Here is a 17,740-nt window from a genome sequence, read left to right as displayed (position 1 = left end):
TCATAAATACCCACCCCCCACACACACACTAATGAGACGCTTTCAGACGGGTCACAAATGTGTGTCTCCTCATTTGTTTCATGCCATCATTACCGTGAATGCACTTTTATGAAGTCTAATTTCTCAATCTTTATGGCTTTTAATTTTCTATGTCATTAACATTCACATGTGGATTCTCACCACTCTCCTGGGTGAGTTTTTTTCATGGGAAAAAAACCACACGTTTTCCGGACAGCAGCACATTTGTCTCCCTCGGAAGGAGGCAGAAGAGTCACGCTCAAGCCTGAGTGAGTACAGCCATCGTTCACACTGTCTGCCTGCCGCGGACACAAACACCCCGCCAGGGCTCCTCCTGTTTTGAGAATGTATACGCAGGTGGGGTCAGCACAGGAATGGGTTTCACTCCATGTTTATTGACTGGGGAAAGCAGCAGGGGCTTTCAGGAAAGGATTCAGGTGGAATCCTAGGAAACCAAAGGCCTCTCACTGGCCGGGGTGTCCTGCCTGCGGGAAGTTGCAGGAACAGGACCCATGTGGGAGTCTGGACCCCCCCATTCTCTGCCCTGGACACCCGGCTCCTCAGGGCTCCTGCTGTGAAGCTGCCCCAGGTCCTGCAATTAACCAGACCAGATCGGGGACACAAGCAGGCTGATGAGCTGGGAACCGCTTGGTACAGAAGAGACACCAAAAGTTGCCTTTTGAAGTTTTATTGTCTGAAGCGAGAGAAAGCAGAGAGCAAGAGGCACATATGCTGACCGCCCGAGTATCTCAGAGCCCCCAGGCCTGCAGGCATCATGGACCGAACACCCCAGCGAGGCATCAGCTCACCCCTAGCCCACCCTGTCCAGTGCCTGCAGACACAGTTGTACGGGAAACACTCGCTCTTCTGCTCAGAAGGACCAAAACTATAACAACAGAACACCAAGATAAAACCACAACATGCGAGGGGCTGTCAGGCCACGCGGGACGCCACCCGCAGCGATGGCACGGCCCCCTGGCCCCTCAGTGGGCGGGTGAGGGGGCAGCCGCGGGGAGCAGCTTGGGCTTGGCCTGCTGGGGCAGCACCACGTCGGGGATCTCCTCCCCGTGCTTGTACACGCTGACCGTCACGTCGATCTTCTCGCCGCCGTACTTGTTCTTCACGTGCATGCTGTACTTGCCCGAGTCCTCGGAGGTCACGCCCTTGATGGTCATGCTGACATACTTGGCCTGCTCCACCTTCACTGAGAAGTGGTCACTCAGCTCGATGTCCTTGTCGTTCTTGAACCACACTACCTCTGGGTCAGGGTTCCCAAACACTGTGCAGGTCAGGTTCAAGGTCTTGGGGGAAGAGCAGGCAGAGAGGAGGAGATGGAGAAAGAAGAGTCAGGTGGCCTCTGTGTGACTGGACCTGCGGCCCCACCCAGGCATTGATCTGCCCCACTCATCATTTATTTGGTCAACATGCTCTTTGTATATGGAGGCACCACTGGAGACAGCAGGAGCCTCAGACACAACACGGAAGGTGTCCCATGGTGGGAGGGGTGCCCTGTGTATTCAGAAGAATCAACCATCTGTCCCTTGAGAAGACAAGGTCTGCAGAGACAGCCCAGGTCTGGCAGGACGCAGGGACCCCCCACACCGGTTCCACACCCTGGGCCTGCGTGAGGACCCCCCACCCTCCCGGGCACCCCCCACCCTCACCTTCCCCTCCATGATGGTCACCACGTCAGGCAGGCCGCCGATCACCTTGCCACGATCTGCAACAGGAAAGCAACTTGGCTGAGAACACCATCCGCGGGGCTGTTCCTGGGGGTCAGGGCACCCAGGGGCCAGGAGGGGCTCAGGTGTGGGGTGCTGCCTGACAAGGCTCATGGCTGGGGGGCCCCTGGCCGAGGTCTGCATGGAGGGGTGTGATTCCATGTTGGGAGGGGCTGGCAGGGCAGTGGGCAGAAAAGGAGGGTTGTGAAACACTCTAGAAATTCAGACTGAGCAGGGCTTTGAGGATGAAGTTCACCCTGGCCACAGCACCAGGCAAACCGTGTCCTCCTGAATTCTTTTGGGAGATGGAGGGGCCTGGCCTCTGGAGAGAAGATTTTGCAAGGGCAATGTTTTGTGTATATATATATATACTACATATATATATATAGAGAGAGAGAGAGAGAATAATTTTCTGCCTCCTGTGATGTTCTGACATCTGAAATTCCACCTGGCAGGCAGATACCCCCCACCCACCAAGGGCCCACCAGGAGTCGCCCACAACCTGTGCCAACCCCCAGCCGGCCCAGCCTCCACCACCTGCCCTGCCCCTGGAGAGGACACTCCTCTGCCTGGATCACCCCGACTGGGTGCCTGACAGCTCAGAACACTCCTGTCGCCCAAGCCCAAAGAAATCACTAGAACAGACCAGTCTCATGTTCACCCCTCCCTGCCTGCCTTTCCCTGCAAACCCCAGGACAGGCCGTGGCCTCCATCCCCCTCTGTCCTGCCCTCTGCCCCTGACCCCGACCCCCGCATGCCTGGCACACCCCTGCCTCCAGGACTGGAAGCCTGTCCTGCATCTCCTCAGGTGGCCACTCCTGAGTGAGCAGTGAATAAAAGGACACAGAACGGGTGGTGGGGGGTGGGCAGGAAGGAGGGCAAGGAGGAAGGGGGCTGGCATCGGGCTGCAGGGCGGGGGGGTGGGCGGCTGGGGGCAAGAGGGGCCGTGGGCAGTCCTGGGGCTTCGTCAGGCAAGGCGGGTCTGCTGTGCTCACTCTGTGCACACCGTGAATGCTCTAAAATACGGACCCTCTACCCCCCAAGAGTGTACTGTGCTTATAGTCAAGCATGTACTCACTTTTCTCTGCAAAAGCAGCAGCCCTAAAAATTAAAGAGGGCAGAGGAGAGAGAATAAAAGAGTCATGAGCAAATGCTGTCAACTAAAGCATCACTCATTCAAGAGGTCTGCTAGAGACAGAGCTTCTCCAAGAATAATCCAGGTCACAGGGTCAAACAGAGTTCTGATGCCTCCCACCCCCCTGCCTTCCAGCTGCTGAAACCCACAGAAAGGCCTGCCATCCACACTCGCAGGGTGAAGAGATTTCTTTTTTCACCAGATTGCATTGGAGATTTTTAGGTATTTTTTTAAAATATTGATTTCTGATTTACCTCAGTTATGCATACATCCATCAATAAATATTTACTGAATAACTTAGTGTGGGACAAAGACTGTTCTCAGTTTTAAAGATGCTCTAAATTGAGACACAGATTAGAAATCCCAAGTCATTCTTTAAAAAGTTGCTCTGAGCAATGGAATATTAATCTGCTAAAAAGAAATGAGCTCTCAAGCCATGAAAATACATGGAAGATTAGGTGCTTATGACCGAGTGAAAGAAGCCAGTTTGAGGAGGCTGCAGACCGTAGGATTCCCAGTAGAAGGGACCCTCAACAAGCACAGGGGTAGGGAAATTCTTGTGAGTATACCTGTCATACCTGTCATTATACATGTGTCCCAACCCAGAGACTGTCCAACACCAAGAGTAAGCCCTAACACGACCCACAGACTCAGAGTGACGGTGACCTGTCCACACAGGCTCACCAGCTGTAACTTGTGGATGGTGCAGTGCGGGTGCTGAGTGAGGAGGCCCCGCATCGGGAGCGGGGGCAGGTATTTTCTGTCCCTTCCTCTCAATTTGCTGTGAACCTAAAACTGCCCTAAAAATATGAAGTCTCTAAAAGGAAACTAAACATCCAACATTTTAAAAATTGCTCTGTATGATGTGTGGCTATAATTATGCCTATTTCAGATATTCAGTATTTAAGCTCATTTAAAGTAACCCAGGGTCATTATAACTCTAAAAAATTAATTGTTAGATGCATTTATAGTTTAAAAGGATGCCTTCTTCTGGATGTGGAATGGCTTAAACTGCCAATTTACCCCACTTCCTAGAGCTTCACATCTCTTGGGTCAGTGAGGCATCCACAGAGGTCCCCACACTCAACCAAAATGACACCTGGTCCCCTGGACCCCAGAATAATAGACAAGCATGCAAATCTTACTTGAGCTGCTGGAATTCGGCAAACGCTTCATCAAAAGCTGCAAGGAATATTTCGCACGTTAGTGAGCATTTGAATGTGCTTTTACTCACTCACTCTCTCTGCTCCTGAGTTTGCTTAGTGAACACTGACAAATAGCCGAAAGAATAAAGCACTGATTTAGAAGTATTCCTCTCTGAATGAAAATCGTAAAATCGGTGGTTTCCTTTTCAGCATCCAGCTTACCCTGATCACCTAGTACAAAACTACCAGGGGCCAGAGAATTATGATCTTACCCTGACCAGACAGGTCAAGCGAGCGCTGGTGGTTCTTCTTGCCGTCGAGAATCTCAAAGGTGTACTTCCCCTTGTCCTTCTCCGTGGGCTCACAGATCTGCAGCCAGGCCATCTCCTCACTGCCGCCGATCCTCATGTGCTCGCTCGACGCAATCTTAGCATCCCTTTGAAAAGTCACAGGACACATTCGATTTACAATCTTACACTGCATGTGAGACACCTCTGGGGCATGTTGGGCGTCTTTCGGAGGGAGCCTCCTCCAAGCTGTAGAGTCGATGTCATCATAGACGTCTCTGGATATTGTACATATACGAACCACATGAGCAGCTGAGCTCTGAAAACCTTCCGAAATTAAATCTGATACTTATTTCATAGAGATACACTGCAGTTTACCATCTGCTTGCTGGCCACACGTAGACTTTCAAATCCTCTAGGCCATGACTTATTTTTCTACCTAAAAATTAAAAACAGAATCACCGTATGATCCACTGTATGATCCCAGTGGATATGTAACCAGAAGGATGGGCAGCAGGGACTGGAGCAGAGGTTCACAAGGCACGGCTCAGTAGCCAAAGGTGGAAACAAGTGTCCACGGACAGACGATGGATAAGCAAACGGTGGCCCAGCCACATGATGGAATGGGAGGAAATTCTGACACCCACTACCGCACGGATGGGCCTCAAGGACATCGTGCCGCGTAAAACAACGAACATGGCATTGAAGGAGGGGGCGTCCACCAAACACCAGACCACATGCAGCCTGCCTGCACATGTCTGGAGCCCTGCCACCCAACGGGTCTCCTGCAGGAACCCCCAGCCCCTGGGCCAGCACACCCCCAGCCCAGCATGACCCTGAGACCAGCTCCAGTCTCCAATCCCAAGCCCAGGCTTGACCTCTGCCCCGACCCCGTGGTCACAGCCCTGCTGACTTCTTGGGCCAGGAACACATTCTGTCCTCTAGACACACAGGACATCCCCCGTCTGCAGCAGGCCCACCCCTCCACCACTCCCGGCCTGGCTCCATCCCCAGATGAACCCTTGCCTCCAGAACCTTCCCTGGCCAGCAGCCCCATGCTCAGCCCACACCTGCCACAGCAGTTCCAAGAACCTGTCAGCTTAGAAGAAGGCAAACCAATCCTGCTGGAGCACCACAGCTGCGGCAGAGTTCACGCTAACCATCACCCCACTGACCACGACCTTGGCTCAAAGGACTGTCTGTTCCCTACTGCTTGGGGACTTAAATGGGCCAAATTGGATAAAACCGCCTCCTTGGTTTTATTAGTTGATCACAAAACCTGACTGAATCCCTTTATTCCCAAGTAATCTTGAAACAGCTTACATCAAAGGGAGAAAGAGGCAGATGAACGAAAGCCTACACGTGTCTGCCCATTTGGGTGAAAGCAACCAGGAGGCTGGTCCCTGCAGGGGTGGGCTGGCAGCAGGGTCGTCCCAAACCTCCCCTCCCCTGGGAGCCCCAGGCTTCACTGAGACTTCAGGGGCCTCTGAGCAAAGCTCCAAAGTGGAGTTAAAGTCCACATTCTGGGATTAAAACAGTGTTAACTGTTTCCTTCTGTAAAGAGGCTGCTGGAGTCTTCAGTAGCCCTGCTGCTCCCATGCCTTCAGCAGCCAGTACTTCACACTTTGAGGTCTAGCCCTCCCGCATCACAGTCATTTCACCTTCCAGCAAGAGAAAAATATCCCCTACCAGAGGACGTTTCTGCTAACTCTACTTTGTGGGTTTCTAAGGCCTCAGGAGCAGGTTTCTGCCTTCCTCCAAGTGGCCCTTGATGTCTTACTCAGCATTTTCCTCACAGAACAATCAGCCTTGCTGACGCGCAAGTTTCACCAAACCCTCATCACTCTCTATTGATTTCTCATCACCCACTGGCGCAGATTACCCAGGTCCCCAGGACGAGTCTCCCTCGGGCACCCTGACTCTGTTAAGTGGGCCCTGTAGCTTCCAATGGCAGGCTGTATTTCAACAAATGCTTGTTGTTCTCTGTGTTTCCAATTATTGTCTAATAAGAACTTGATCGTCAAACAGTGACATATAGCCGAGGTTCTGTAAGGCCCATGTGAACACGCTGGGGTCCTGTCGGCTGAGGAACAGAAGGTCTGGGTTTGTGGACATCACTGAAAACATGGTCTGGAAAGGTTGCCCGTGTCCTCAGGTTAGAGACAGACTAACCACAGTCCCCACTTACTGCCCAACAGAGGCCAGGCTTGGGGGACGGTAACCCTGAATTTGGTCCTGTTCCTGACAGACTTGAAGCTTTGACTAGTGTGCTGGAGATAAGCCTGGGGAGGAGGGTCAGAAGGGCAGACCTCCACGGGGTTGGGGGCAGGCCCTGCTCCACTGCCGTGAGTGTCGTGAGAGTCTATTGTTTTAATTGTGAGCATGGCCACCTGGATGGGCAACCGCAGCAGATGTGAAAACAGAGAAACCTCTTTGTGCAGGGCTTGAGTTCACTTGCTTTCTTCTCTTAAGCACTATTAAGTGTGTTTTGGTCCTTTCTTTTTATTTGATCTAATGGGAAAGCAACAGACTGGAAATCTGGAGTGTGGTTTCTGAATATTATTTTTCCATTAGCTCTGCCAGATTCTGACAAAACGTCTGTCACTGGCAAAGCCACCCTTGTCTAAACCGAGACAGCAGAGAATTTGATTTCCGGCCCCTTCAGCACTTCTATCTCTTTGTCCCTCTCCCCCCATTTTGGAGATGGCCCCACCCTGAGCCCACGGCTGTCATCACTTTTCAAAACTGCAAAGTCTCAAGAGGACTTGGCCAGAAGCCCCGTGTCCCAGTGACGGGCCCCGGAAACCACCCTGTGGACACGCAGGGCCGCAGCCCACGGCACGTGGACACTCACTTGTGGTACCAGTTCACCTTCATTTCCTCAGTGAAGTATTTCATGAAGCACTGAAGCCTTATTCCTTCTGGGGTGCAGAGAATCTTCAGTGGAGACGCAGAGGCTCCTGCAGAAGATAGAGCAGACTCAGACCTGAGCAGAGCAGTCTGTGCTGGTTGAGAGCAGGCCGGCCCTGGACTAGGAAGCCCGGCCACATCCCCGTAAAAACATCCTCACCCAGGTGTGTTCTAACATCCACACCAAAAGTACCTGAAAATCTCTTTGACAGAGGCATGAAGGGACCCAAATGGCCCCAAGAAAATGTTCCCGAGGGGCTCCTCATGTCCCTCACCACGTCCATGCAGCCGCTACTACAGCATCCACTTACAACTAGACCACAGGCAAGCCTCCAGTGCAGACGGGGCCCCATGCCGACGGGCCTGCCCAGTGGCCAAGACCACACCCAGCTTCTCACACCCCTCCCCTCCCTCTTCCTTCCCCCTGAAGGGAAGAACCCCTGGGCATTCCGTCACCTACACGTTTTGTGGGAATGCATCAACAGTGCCCCAGTGGGAGTCCCTCCACGGGGCTCTGAGCTCAGAGCCGGCTACCTGAACGCCCCACCCCATGGCCTCTGGAGTCCTGTCTCTGCTCCTGCCTGAAGATAAACCAGAAAATGGCTTTTCTAAACCCCTTCCTGCATCGTGCTTTTCCTCACATTTCACCCTGTGGTGGGGGGCACAGTGGGCTAACCGCAGAGGGCAGCAAGCTGCACATCCTGAAACACAAAGATGCGGAAACGCAGCAGTTTTAACAGAAGAGTGTAAAGAGGAGGGTCATTTTTCAGACTACAGATGGGGTCAGTAAATGATAGCGTGTCCAGAAGGGTTTCCAGTCAAGCAGGGAGTGGGGACTGGTACCGTCTGTAAGACGCAGGGGCAGAGGAGAGCGGTTGGGTCTGACGGCAGTGACTGAGCATGCACGTGGGGCAGCCGGGCAGGAGAGCGGCCCTGGGAAATATCTCAGCTCAGATCCAGGTGCCGGTATGTCCCTGTGCTCCTCATTGAGACTGCACGGGGTTACACTCTGCCCCACAGCACCAGCCGGGTCTCACTTCAGCCGGAACCTACGGATAAGTAACTGTGCGCACCACGGGGAGAAAGGATAGCAGGATGCAAGTCCCAGGTAATCGGACAAGAGCCTGGCTTCCAGGGCTGACGCTGACCGGGAACAAGCCGAGGAAGTCGTGTGCTTATTCTCCACTTTATCTCAACTGCGTCCTGACTAAGCCTTGACTTTGAAGCTTTAAGGAGCATCTATGTCTTATCAGACAAAATTTAACCAGATACATATTTAATCTTTGCAGTCGCCACACCGAAAAGTAAGTTCTGCCGTAGGGTTTCTGTTTCACAATTGATTCGTATTTGATTAGACATTTTAGAGTTCTGTAAGTATTAAAAATCAAGGGATACACTATAAGTTTGGCTCCCTTCAGAGAACATACACCTCAGACATTTTTGTGAAATTGGAGGATTACCAACGTGAAAGAACTGGATGGGTTGCATCCTAGAGTACATGTCTCGCGAGAGGAGCGAATGCTGAAGGACCTGAGAAGGAAGCCTGGGCTCCTGAGCTAGGGACACGAGATGACTCCGGTGCTCCCCAGGACTCTGCTGGTGACAGCAGGTCACGCAAGTCCCCCGGGGCCAGAGTTCTCATCTCAATACTGTGGTCTCTCCCAAGATGCTGTGGAAGTATCCAGGGTCTCTTAGCACACCTCATGGGCAGTGATGAGATGCTGAGACTTCACTGAGGAGCCTGAGGCTCTGGTTCTGCCTTTCTGCCTCAGAATTCAGGTAGAAACTTAGAGAAGTGTCAACCGCATGTTCTCAGGTGTGTGTTCACACACACAGCGTCCTCCACACAGAGAGCTATCACTTTGGCATCGATTCTTATAACAGCTTTGTTTGTATCCACAGTTACAGAATTTTACCTCTGAATGAGAACTTGAAAGTCACCCCTCCAGATTCCTTATCACAAGGGTAAGGAGGTCGAGGGACCCTAACTCTATCACAACAGATTTGCTTTGCAGCCACACATCGCCTTCAGCCCTGGGGACACTAAGAACAGACTCTTGTTCTGTGGGCCGTTAGCCTGACCCCACAGGAAAGCCCCTTCTGTATGCCTCTGTCATCCACAAGCCGCTGTCCTGCCACTGAATCTGGGCCTGTTCACAGATGTGCTGTGGTTCCATCAGCTGTGGAAAATGCCCTTCTCGGGAAATAGAGTCTAGCCCCGAAATGACTTGAAAATTAAAAGGCATTTACTTACCACAGACTCTACTCATCGCCAAAATCATATCCTCGTACACTGAAAGGAAGGAGGAAATGCAGTTACAGGCCTAATTTATCAGCAGCGCTTTCACGTTCAATTAAACTGATATTGGAAAGCTGGATGTTCAGTTGAAAATGAAACATTAAAATGGCAATGTATATCCATGAAAGGCTTATGTGGCGATAAATCCTAATTTCTCCATTTTGTAAACCTGGAGCAAGGACATTTTGCTCAACATTCATCTGACCTTGCATTTAATTGAACCACCTCATCCTGGGTTCAATCATTTTAACACATTCATCACGGGACAGGATTTGGCCCCTGCTGGTGGATGAAGATGGCGTTTCAGAGAAGCCCAGAGTAACATCCTTCTCAACTCACTCAAGCACCTCTGAAGACAGCAGGAGAAGAAGCCTGCCCTCTACTGTGTTGCCACCAAAGACACAATATGCCCAAGAGCGCTGGAGGCCTCGCCCGCATCTCACACCCACCCTGCTGGCCAGGTGGACTTCCCTGGGAGCAGGGAGAGGTGCTCATATACCTTTGCCAGCTATCTCAAGGGTAGACACATCCTGACCCCTGTCGTCTTTCAAGGTCGCCTTGTATTCACCATGATCCTTCTTCGACAACTGCAAATGAAACACATCCCATATGTATGTAGAACTGATGCCACGATATAAGACCTAATGCAAACTGATACATTTCCTTTGCAAACCATGGAAATTCAGCATGCAGACTGGGAGATAAGGCAGAATTCACAAGAGATCTGAAAGACTCTTCTTCCTTGTTTCTCTCTGTTTTCTTTAGCCCACTCCAGTATACCTGCCTGGAGAATCCCATGGACAGAGGAACCAGAAGGTCGCAAAGAATCACACATGATTGAAATGACAGAGCACCCGCACATGTGCACACACACACACACACACACACACACCTTTGGTATGAGCAGCTCACAGACACCCTTCTCCAGGTCAGGCATCTTCTCCGTTTCATACAGAACATCATCCTTTAGCCACTTGAAAACCGTTTCCTTCTTGGTGTTTGCAACCTACAAGACAGGGGTCTTATGTTGAGTATGTGAATTGCTGGAGCTCATGAGAAAAAAGTCTTTTCTGATTCCAAACCACAGACCTAAAAAAAGTAAATAAACTTTTATTATAGACAGTGTCAGACAGAAGCTCACAGGAAAGCTATCTGTTCTATCAATGGTAAATACATTTCTAAATTCCAGCTTCTGAAATAATTAAGCCCTGACAAGAAGAGTGAATGACTCCTCTTTCTTCTAATCCAAGAAATTAGATCGTTTAAGTTTCTTTTGGTTCATAGAAGATTTCAATAATAAAAACAAGTTGTAAGCAGTGCATGTTAAATTTATACATAATATAAAACAACGCAAGTGTGATCTGACCATCTCCCTGATCGTCACTGCTCCTGGGTGGAACCGATCTCTCACCTTACACACCAGCCGCACCTCACACTCTTCTGTAACATCCCAGTGCAGATACTCAGCAAAATGTGGGCCTGAGGGGCAGAAGGGGAAAAAAGTTTTTTAAAAGGAGAAAAATGTATACACAGACACATACATATAAATGCATTCAGAGCAGAAGAAAGTAGTTGTTCAGTCTGAAACCAAGATAACTTAATAAAACTAATCTTCAGGGCTTTGACCTCAGCATGTGCAACCCTGGTACAAAAATCTCCATTTCCAACAAGACGATGCTGCCCAGTCTCTCCTGCTTACTGACATCTGACAGCTACTGCCCTTTAGAAAGAAGAATAATGACATACTATATTTCTTCTCAAGGCACATGTCTGACTGAACATCCACCAGCATAGCCTATAAAAACCTTGAAATAAGAGAACTAATCCAAGTATGATGAAGAAAAAGCAGTTTGACCTAGCAATCATATCAACATGTGATATTTTATTTACATAGCATCTGAAATCAAAGGTGAATTTATGTATCTGTAGAAAATACCATTTTGCTTAATATAAACGTAAAAGTCATATGCTAATAACACATTCAACACAAAAATACAAAGCAATCACTCCAAGCATCTTTTCTGACCAGAATGCAGTAAGATTAGATCTCAATTACAGGAGAAAAACTATTAAAAATTCCAACATATGAAGGCTGAACAACACGCTGCTGAATAACCAACAAATCACAGAAGAAATCAAAAAAGAAATCAAAATATGCATAGAAATGAATGAAAATGAAAACACAACAACCCAAAACCTGTGGGACACTGTAAAAGCAGTGCTAAGGGGAAAGTTCACAGCAATACAGGCATACCTCAAGAAATAAGAAAAAAGTCAAATAAATAACCTAACTTTATACCTAAAGTACCTAGAAAAGGAAGAAGTGAAGAACCCCAGGGTTAGTAGAAGGAAAGAAATCTTAAAAATTAGGGCAGAAATAAATGCAAAAGAAACGAAAGAGACCATAGCAAAAATCAACAAAGCTAAAAGCTGGTTCTTTGAAAGGATAAATAAAATTGACAAACCACTAGCCAGACTCATCAAGAAACAAAGGGAGAAAAATCAAATCAATAAAATTAGAAATGAAAATGGAGAGATCGCAACAGACAACACAGAAATACAAAGGATCATAAGAGACTACTATCAGCAATTATATGCCAATAAAATTGACAACGTGGAGGAAATGGACAAATTCTTAGAAAAGTACAACTTCCCAAAACTGAACCAGGAAGAAACAGAAAATCTTAACAGACCCATCACAAGCATGGAAATTGAAACTGTAATCAGAAATCTTCCAGCCACCAAAAGCCCAGGCCCAGACGGCTTCACAGCTGAATTCTACCAAAAATTTAGAGAAGAGCTAACACCTATCCTACTCAAACTCTTCCAGAAAATTGCAGAGGAAGATAAACTTCCAAACTCATTCTATGAGGCCACCATCACCCTAATACCAAAACCTGACAAAGATGCTATAAAAAAAAAGAAAACTAAAGGCCAATATCACTGATGAACATAGATGTAAAAATCCTCAACAAAATTCTAGCAATCTGAATCCAACAACACATTAAAAAGATCATACACCATGACCAAGTGGACTTTATCCCAGGGATGCAAGGATTCTTGAATATCCACAAATCAATCAATGTAATTCACCACATTAACAAATTGAAAAATAAAAACCATATGATTATCTCAATAGATGCAGAGAAAGCCTTTGACAAAATTCAACATCCATTTATAATAATAATAAAAAAAAAAACTCTCCAGAAAGCAGGAATAGAAGGAACAAACCTCAACATAATAAAAGCTATATATGACAAACCCACAGCAAACATTATCCTCAATGGTGAAAAGTTGAAAGCATTTCCCCTAAAGTCAGGAACAAGACAAGGGTGCCCACTTTCACCACTACTATTCAACATAGTTCTGGAACTTTTGACCACAGCAATCAGAGAAGAAAAAGAAATAAAAGGAATCCAAACTGGAAAAGAAGAAGTAAAACTCTCACTGTTTGCAGATGACATGATCCTCTACATGGAAAACCCTAAAGACTCCACCAGAAAAGTACTACAGCTAATCAATGAATATAGTAAAGTTGCAGGATATAAAATCAACACACAGAAATCCCTTGCATTCCTATACACTAATAATGAGAAAATAGAAAGAGAAATTAAGGAAACAATTCCATTCACCATTGCAATGAAAAGAATAGAATACTTAGGAATATATCTACCTAAAGAAACTAAAGACCTATATATAGAAAACTATAAAACACTGGTGAAAGAAATCCAAGAGGACACTAATAGATGGAGAATTATACCATGTTCATGGATCAGAAGAATCAATATAGTGAAAATGAGTATACTACCCAAAGAAATCTACAGATTTAATGCAATCCTTATCAAGCTACCAGAAGTATTTTTCACAGAGCTAGAACAAATAATTTCACAATTTGTATGGAAATACAAAAAACCTCAAATAGCCAAAGCAATCTTGAGAAAGAAGAATGGAACTGGAGGGATTAACCTGCCTGACTTCAGGCTCTACTACAAAGCCACAGTCATCAAGACAGTATGGTACTGGCACAAAGACAGAAATATAGATCAATGGAACAAAATAGAAAGCCCAGAGATAAATCCATACACCTACGGACACCTTATCTTCAACAAAGAAGGCAAGAATATACAATGGATTGAAGACAATCTCTTTAATAAGTGGTGCTGGAAAACTGGTCAACCACTTGTAAAAGAATGAAACTAGAACACTTTCTAACACCATACACAAAAATAAACTCAAAATGGGTTAAAGATCTAAACATAAGACCAGAAAATATAAAACTCCTAGAGGAGAACATAGGCAAAACACTCTCCGACATAAATCACAGCAGGATCCTCTATGACCCACCTCCCAGAATATTGGAAATAAAAGCAAAAATAAACAAATGGGACCTAATTAAACTTAAAAGCTTCTGTACAACAAAGGAAACTATAAGCAAGGTGAAAAGACAGCCTTCAGAATGGGAGAAAATAATAGCAAATGAAGCAACTGACAAACAACTAATCTCAAAAACATACAAGCAACTCCTGCAGCTCAATTCCAGAAAAATAAACGACCCAATCAAAAAATGGGCCAAAGAACTGAATAGACATTTCTCCAAAGAAGACATACAGATGGCTAACAAACACAGGAAAAGATGTTCAACATCACTCATTATCAGAGAAATGCAAACCAAAACCAAAATGAGGTACCATTTCACGCCTGTCAGAATGGCTGCGATCCAAAAGTCTACAAGCAATAAATGCTGGAGAGGGTGTGGAGAAAAGGGAACCCTCCTACACTGTTGCTGGGAATGCAAACTAGTACAGCCACTATGGAGAACAGTGTGGAGATGCCTTAAAAAACTGGAAACAGAACTGCCTTATGACCCAGCAATCCCACTGCTGGGCATACACACCGAGGAAACCAGAATTGAAAGAGACACATGTACCCCAATGTTCATCACAGCACTGTTTATAATAGCCAGGACATGGAAGCAACCTAGATGTCCATCAGCAGATGAATGGATAAGAAAGCTGTGGTACGTATACACAATGGAGCATTACTCAGCCATTAAAAGGAATACATTTGAATCAGTTCTAATGAGGTGGATGAAACTGGAGCCTATTATACAGAGTGAAGTAAGCCAGAAAAAGCACCAATACAGTATACTAACGCATATATATGGAATTTAGAAAAATGGTAACAATAACCCTGCATGCCAGACAACAAAAGAGACACAGATGTATAGAACAGTCTTTTGGACTCTGTGGGAGAGGGCAAGGGTGAGATGATTTGAGAGAATGGCATTGAAACATGTATAATATCATATTTGAAACGAATAACCAGTCCAGGTTCGATGCATGATACTGGATGCTTGGGCTGGTGCACTGATTCGACCCAGAGGGATGGTACGGGGAGGGAGGAGGGAGGGGCGTTCAGGATGGGGAACACGTGTATACCTGTGGTGGATTCATGTTGATGTGTGGCAAAACCAATACAATATTGTGAAGTAATTAACCTCCAATTAAAATAAATACATTTATTTTAAAAAAATACAAAGCAGATTTAGAAAGTATTTTTTAATTTCTTCCATATAAATACATTCTACAACGTTAAAGAATCATATGGTAGAAATGGGTAAAATAAATATTTTTGTCTATTAAAAATAAAAATAACATAAAAACAAAAATGATATTTTTATATTTTAAAATCTGTATTCTAACTTTTTAAAAAAAACAATAGAAATTCCTTGTAAATCAACTCCAATAAAATTTTTTTAAAAATAAAAAAATGTCTTTCAAATAAACCCCTGCCTATTTTCCTTTATATCTAGTTATTGATAATATGCATTTTAAAAACAATGTATTTAAAACATATGATTTGTAACTAAACAATGACCTCTAAAAGTTCAAGTTCACACAATTTTAAATAAAATAATAAGCTCCTGAGAATTGGAGTTGGGTCTATGGCCCTCTCTCCATCTCTCCTAATAAAGCCCCCACCTCACTGCCTCCCTCCATTCTTTCCTCTTTTTGTTACAGTCACTGGACTTGTATGGACCTGCAATGGGGGCACCCTTTCCTTGTCACTGCAGGAAAACACGAACACTAAACAACAGATTCCAGGGTTTTTCAAGGAGAAGCAAGAAAAAAGCACAGATGAAATAAAGGAACAGAAAGGGTCCAAACTTCTACAGAATAGAAGAGATCTGACTTCATTTTAAAATTGCAGTTAGCCATCTGGCCTGACAGGATCTGCTCCAAACAAATACTCAAATCTTACACCTTCGTCCATGCCAGTGGTGGGGGAGCCAGCCGACCACCTACCTTGTTTCCTGAGGAACTCCTTTCTTTGAAATTCAGCCTCTTCCAGGACAGCCTTGAATGCTAAATCCAATATTTAAGGAAAAAAAAGAAAAACAGAAATGACATAAACATGCTTCTCTCAAATCAGAAGAATTTGTTTTGAATTTTCTTTTGTGAACATACAAGGACCTTCCACATAGCGTACCATCTCCAATAAGAACCAGAGAAGACTGGCTTTTGGCTTTTCCATCTTGAATCTGCACAGTGTAGGTGCCTTCGTTATCGACGGTGAAACGATCCATCACCATCTCGATGACGCCAGTGGACTTGTCACACTTGATTCTGTGTGTCTGGGAGCACACAGGGGAGGTGAGAATCCCACCTTCCCGAAAGGGAAAATGCCTTCCTGAAGCTTTCTCTCTGGGATCTGACAGTCACTCAAGTATTGTATCTTAAGGGAGTATGCTGCCCAAAAAACCAGAAAGTGAAATTCCACCCACTGAACCTCTTGGTGAAGCAAAGATCAAATAAGGGACATTTGGTAATGACGCCCTGGGTCTATGTGGGGAGCAACCTACACTCAAATCCAGCAAAAACTCTGCACACTCCCTGGGAACGTGTACCCGCCATGAGATAACTCAGCACGTGGGGAGCAGAGCGGGATGCACTGGGACTCGTGTGACCACAGAACCAGAGACGGCAACACAAGCGCCTCCACACCGCGAGGGCTTCAGTCTTGGGGGCTCGGGGCCCATCCCGAATGGTCGCCTCTGCCCCATCACCATGCTGGCACCAGGGCTGAGGGTCTCCAGGCTCTGCAACCCCATCTGGGCAGCCTTGGGGGGACCCTTCCTGGCACAGCCCACCCAGGGCTCAGTCTCCTGCAGACTCCACCCTCATTGCCTGTGATGAGCTGCAGGTGCTCCGATCCCATGTGGTTGCTAATGGGCCACGTGTTATTCCACCCTGGGTCAGAGGTCGCCATCGAGCACGTCAGAGGCAGGAGGGGCACAAGCACATCGACAACCGTCTCCAGCACAGCCACCAGGCAGGGAACGGGGGCCAAGGAGCCAGGATGGGCTCCCCGGGGCATCCCTCAGCCTGGACCTCACCCTGCTCCACGCCCAGAGTGAACAAAGGCACAGCCACCTCTACCGGTAATGCTTCCTGCAGGCCTTCCTGCCCCCTCCAGAGGCAGGCAGCTGGGACTTAAGCAAAGGCTTCCCTGCCTGGACCTGACCTGTCCCAGGCGAGCACAGCCTGGAGCGAGGTGAGCAGGGTCACTGCTCAGGACCAGGGGAGGCCACTCCGTTTGTTAGACACACCCTCCTCCCACGACCCTCACCTTGATGATACTACCAGGACACACTTCTGTCTGTAGGTGACTAGAAACTGCGTAAGATCAGCCACATCCTGACAGATTCTGCGCATCTATTTTCAGGGTGCTCAGCTTCCTCTGTCAGCTGACATTCATATTGTGGGTTCCAAATGCCAGCATCCCAAGAGTGCCGAGATAAATGTTAGTGAGAGAGTGCCTTTGTTCAGCTGCCCTAAGCTCAGCCCCCTCAGCATCAAGGGTTGGCTCCAAATTCCCTCCTTGGTGTTGGAGGAGGCCCCTCTGCCTTCTCCCTCCTTCCGTTTTATCCAAGTGCATTTCCAAGATGCCCCGTCCATGGCCACTCTGCTCAGTCAGCCCATCCCACCTGGTCTCCAGCCCACACCTTGCCACTCTCCCGCGGGCAGGCTGCAGGGCATGCCTGTTCCCCAAACTATTCCTCCTGAGGAGAACCCAGGAGCCCACTCTCTGGGAATCTCCTTTATATTCTCCAGGCTCTAACAGCTCCTTCTCAGCATCAGCACTCACTGTAAGTGGCGCTCGTGGTAAAGAACCCACCTGCCAATGCAGGAAACTTGAATGTCCAATCCCTGCATCAGGAAGAT

General features: G+C 47.3%; 1 protein-coding gene across 1 annotated transcript in view; it reads right to left on the bottom strand.

Annotated features, from left to right (window-relative positions):
• Positions 1-690: 690 nt before the first annotated feature.
• Positions 691-17,740, bottom strand: part of MYOM2 (myomesin 2) — a 64,234-nt gene continuing 47,184 nt past the window's right edge. Inside the window, exons 26-37 of the mRNA XM_004021826.5 lie at positions 16,005-16,149; positions 15,821-15,880; positions 10,927-10,994; positions 10,408-10,521; positions 10,015-10,102; positions 9,471-9,509; positions 7,161-7,266; positions 4,292-4,455; positions 4,020-4,056; positions 2,818-2,840; positions 1,683-1,738; positions 691-1,319 (exon numbers count right to left, since the gene is read on the bottom strand). Of these exons, the coding sequence (XP_004021875.2) occupies positions 1,002-1,319; positions 1,683-1,738; positions 2,818-2,840; positions 4,020-4,056; positions 4,292-4,455; positions 7,161-7,266; positions 9,471-9,509; positions 10,015-10,102; positions 10,408-10,521; positions 10,927-10,994; positions 15,821-15,880; positions 16,005-16,149 (1,218 nt within the window). The 3' untranslated portion in view covers positions 691-1,001. The remainder of the gene's footprint in view (positions 1,320-1,682; positions 1,739-2,817; positions 2,841-4,019; positions 4,057-4,291; positions 4,456-7,160; positions 7,267-9,470; positions 9,510-10,014; positions 10,103-10,407; positions 10,522-10,926; positions 10,995-15,820; positions 15,881-16,004; positions 16,150-17,740) is intronic.

Source organism: Ovis aries, chromosome 26 (assembly GCF_016772045.2).
Source record: "Ovis aries strain OAR_USU_Benz2616 breed Rambouillet chromosome 26, ARS-UI_Ramb_v3.0, whole genome shotgun sequence".
In the NCBI taxonomy this organism is placed as follows: domain Eukaryota; kingdom Metazoa; phylum Chordata; class Mammalia; order Artiodactyla; family Bovidae; genus Ovis; species Ovis aries.
Note: the sequence above shows the minus strand (reverse complement) of the source record. Positions and strands in the feature narration are given on the sequence as shown.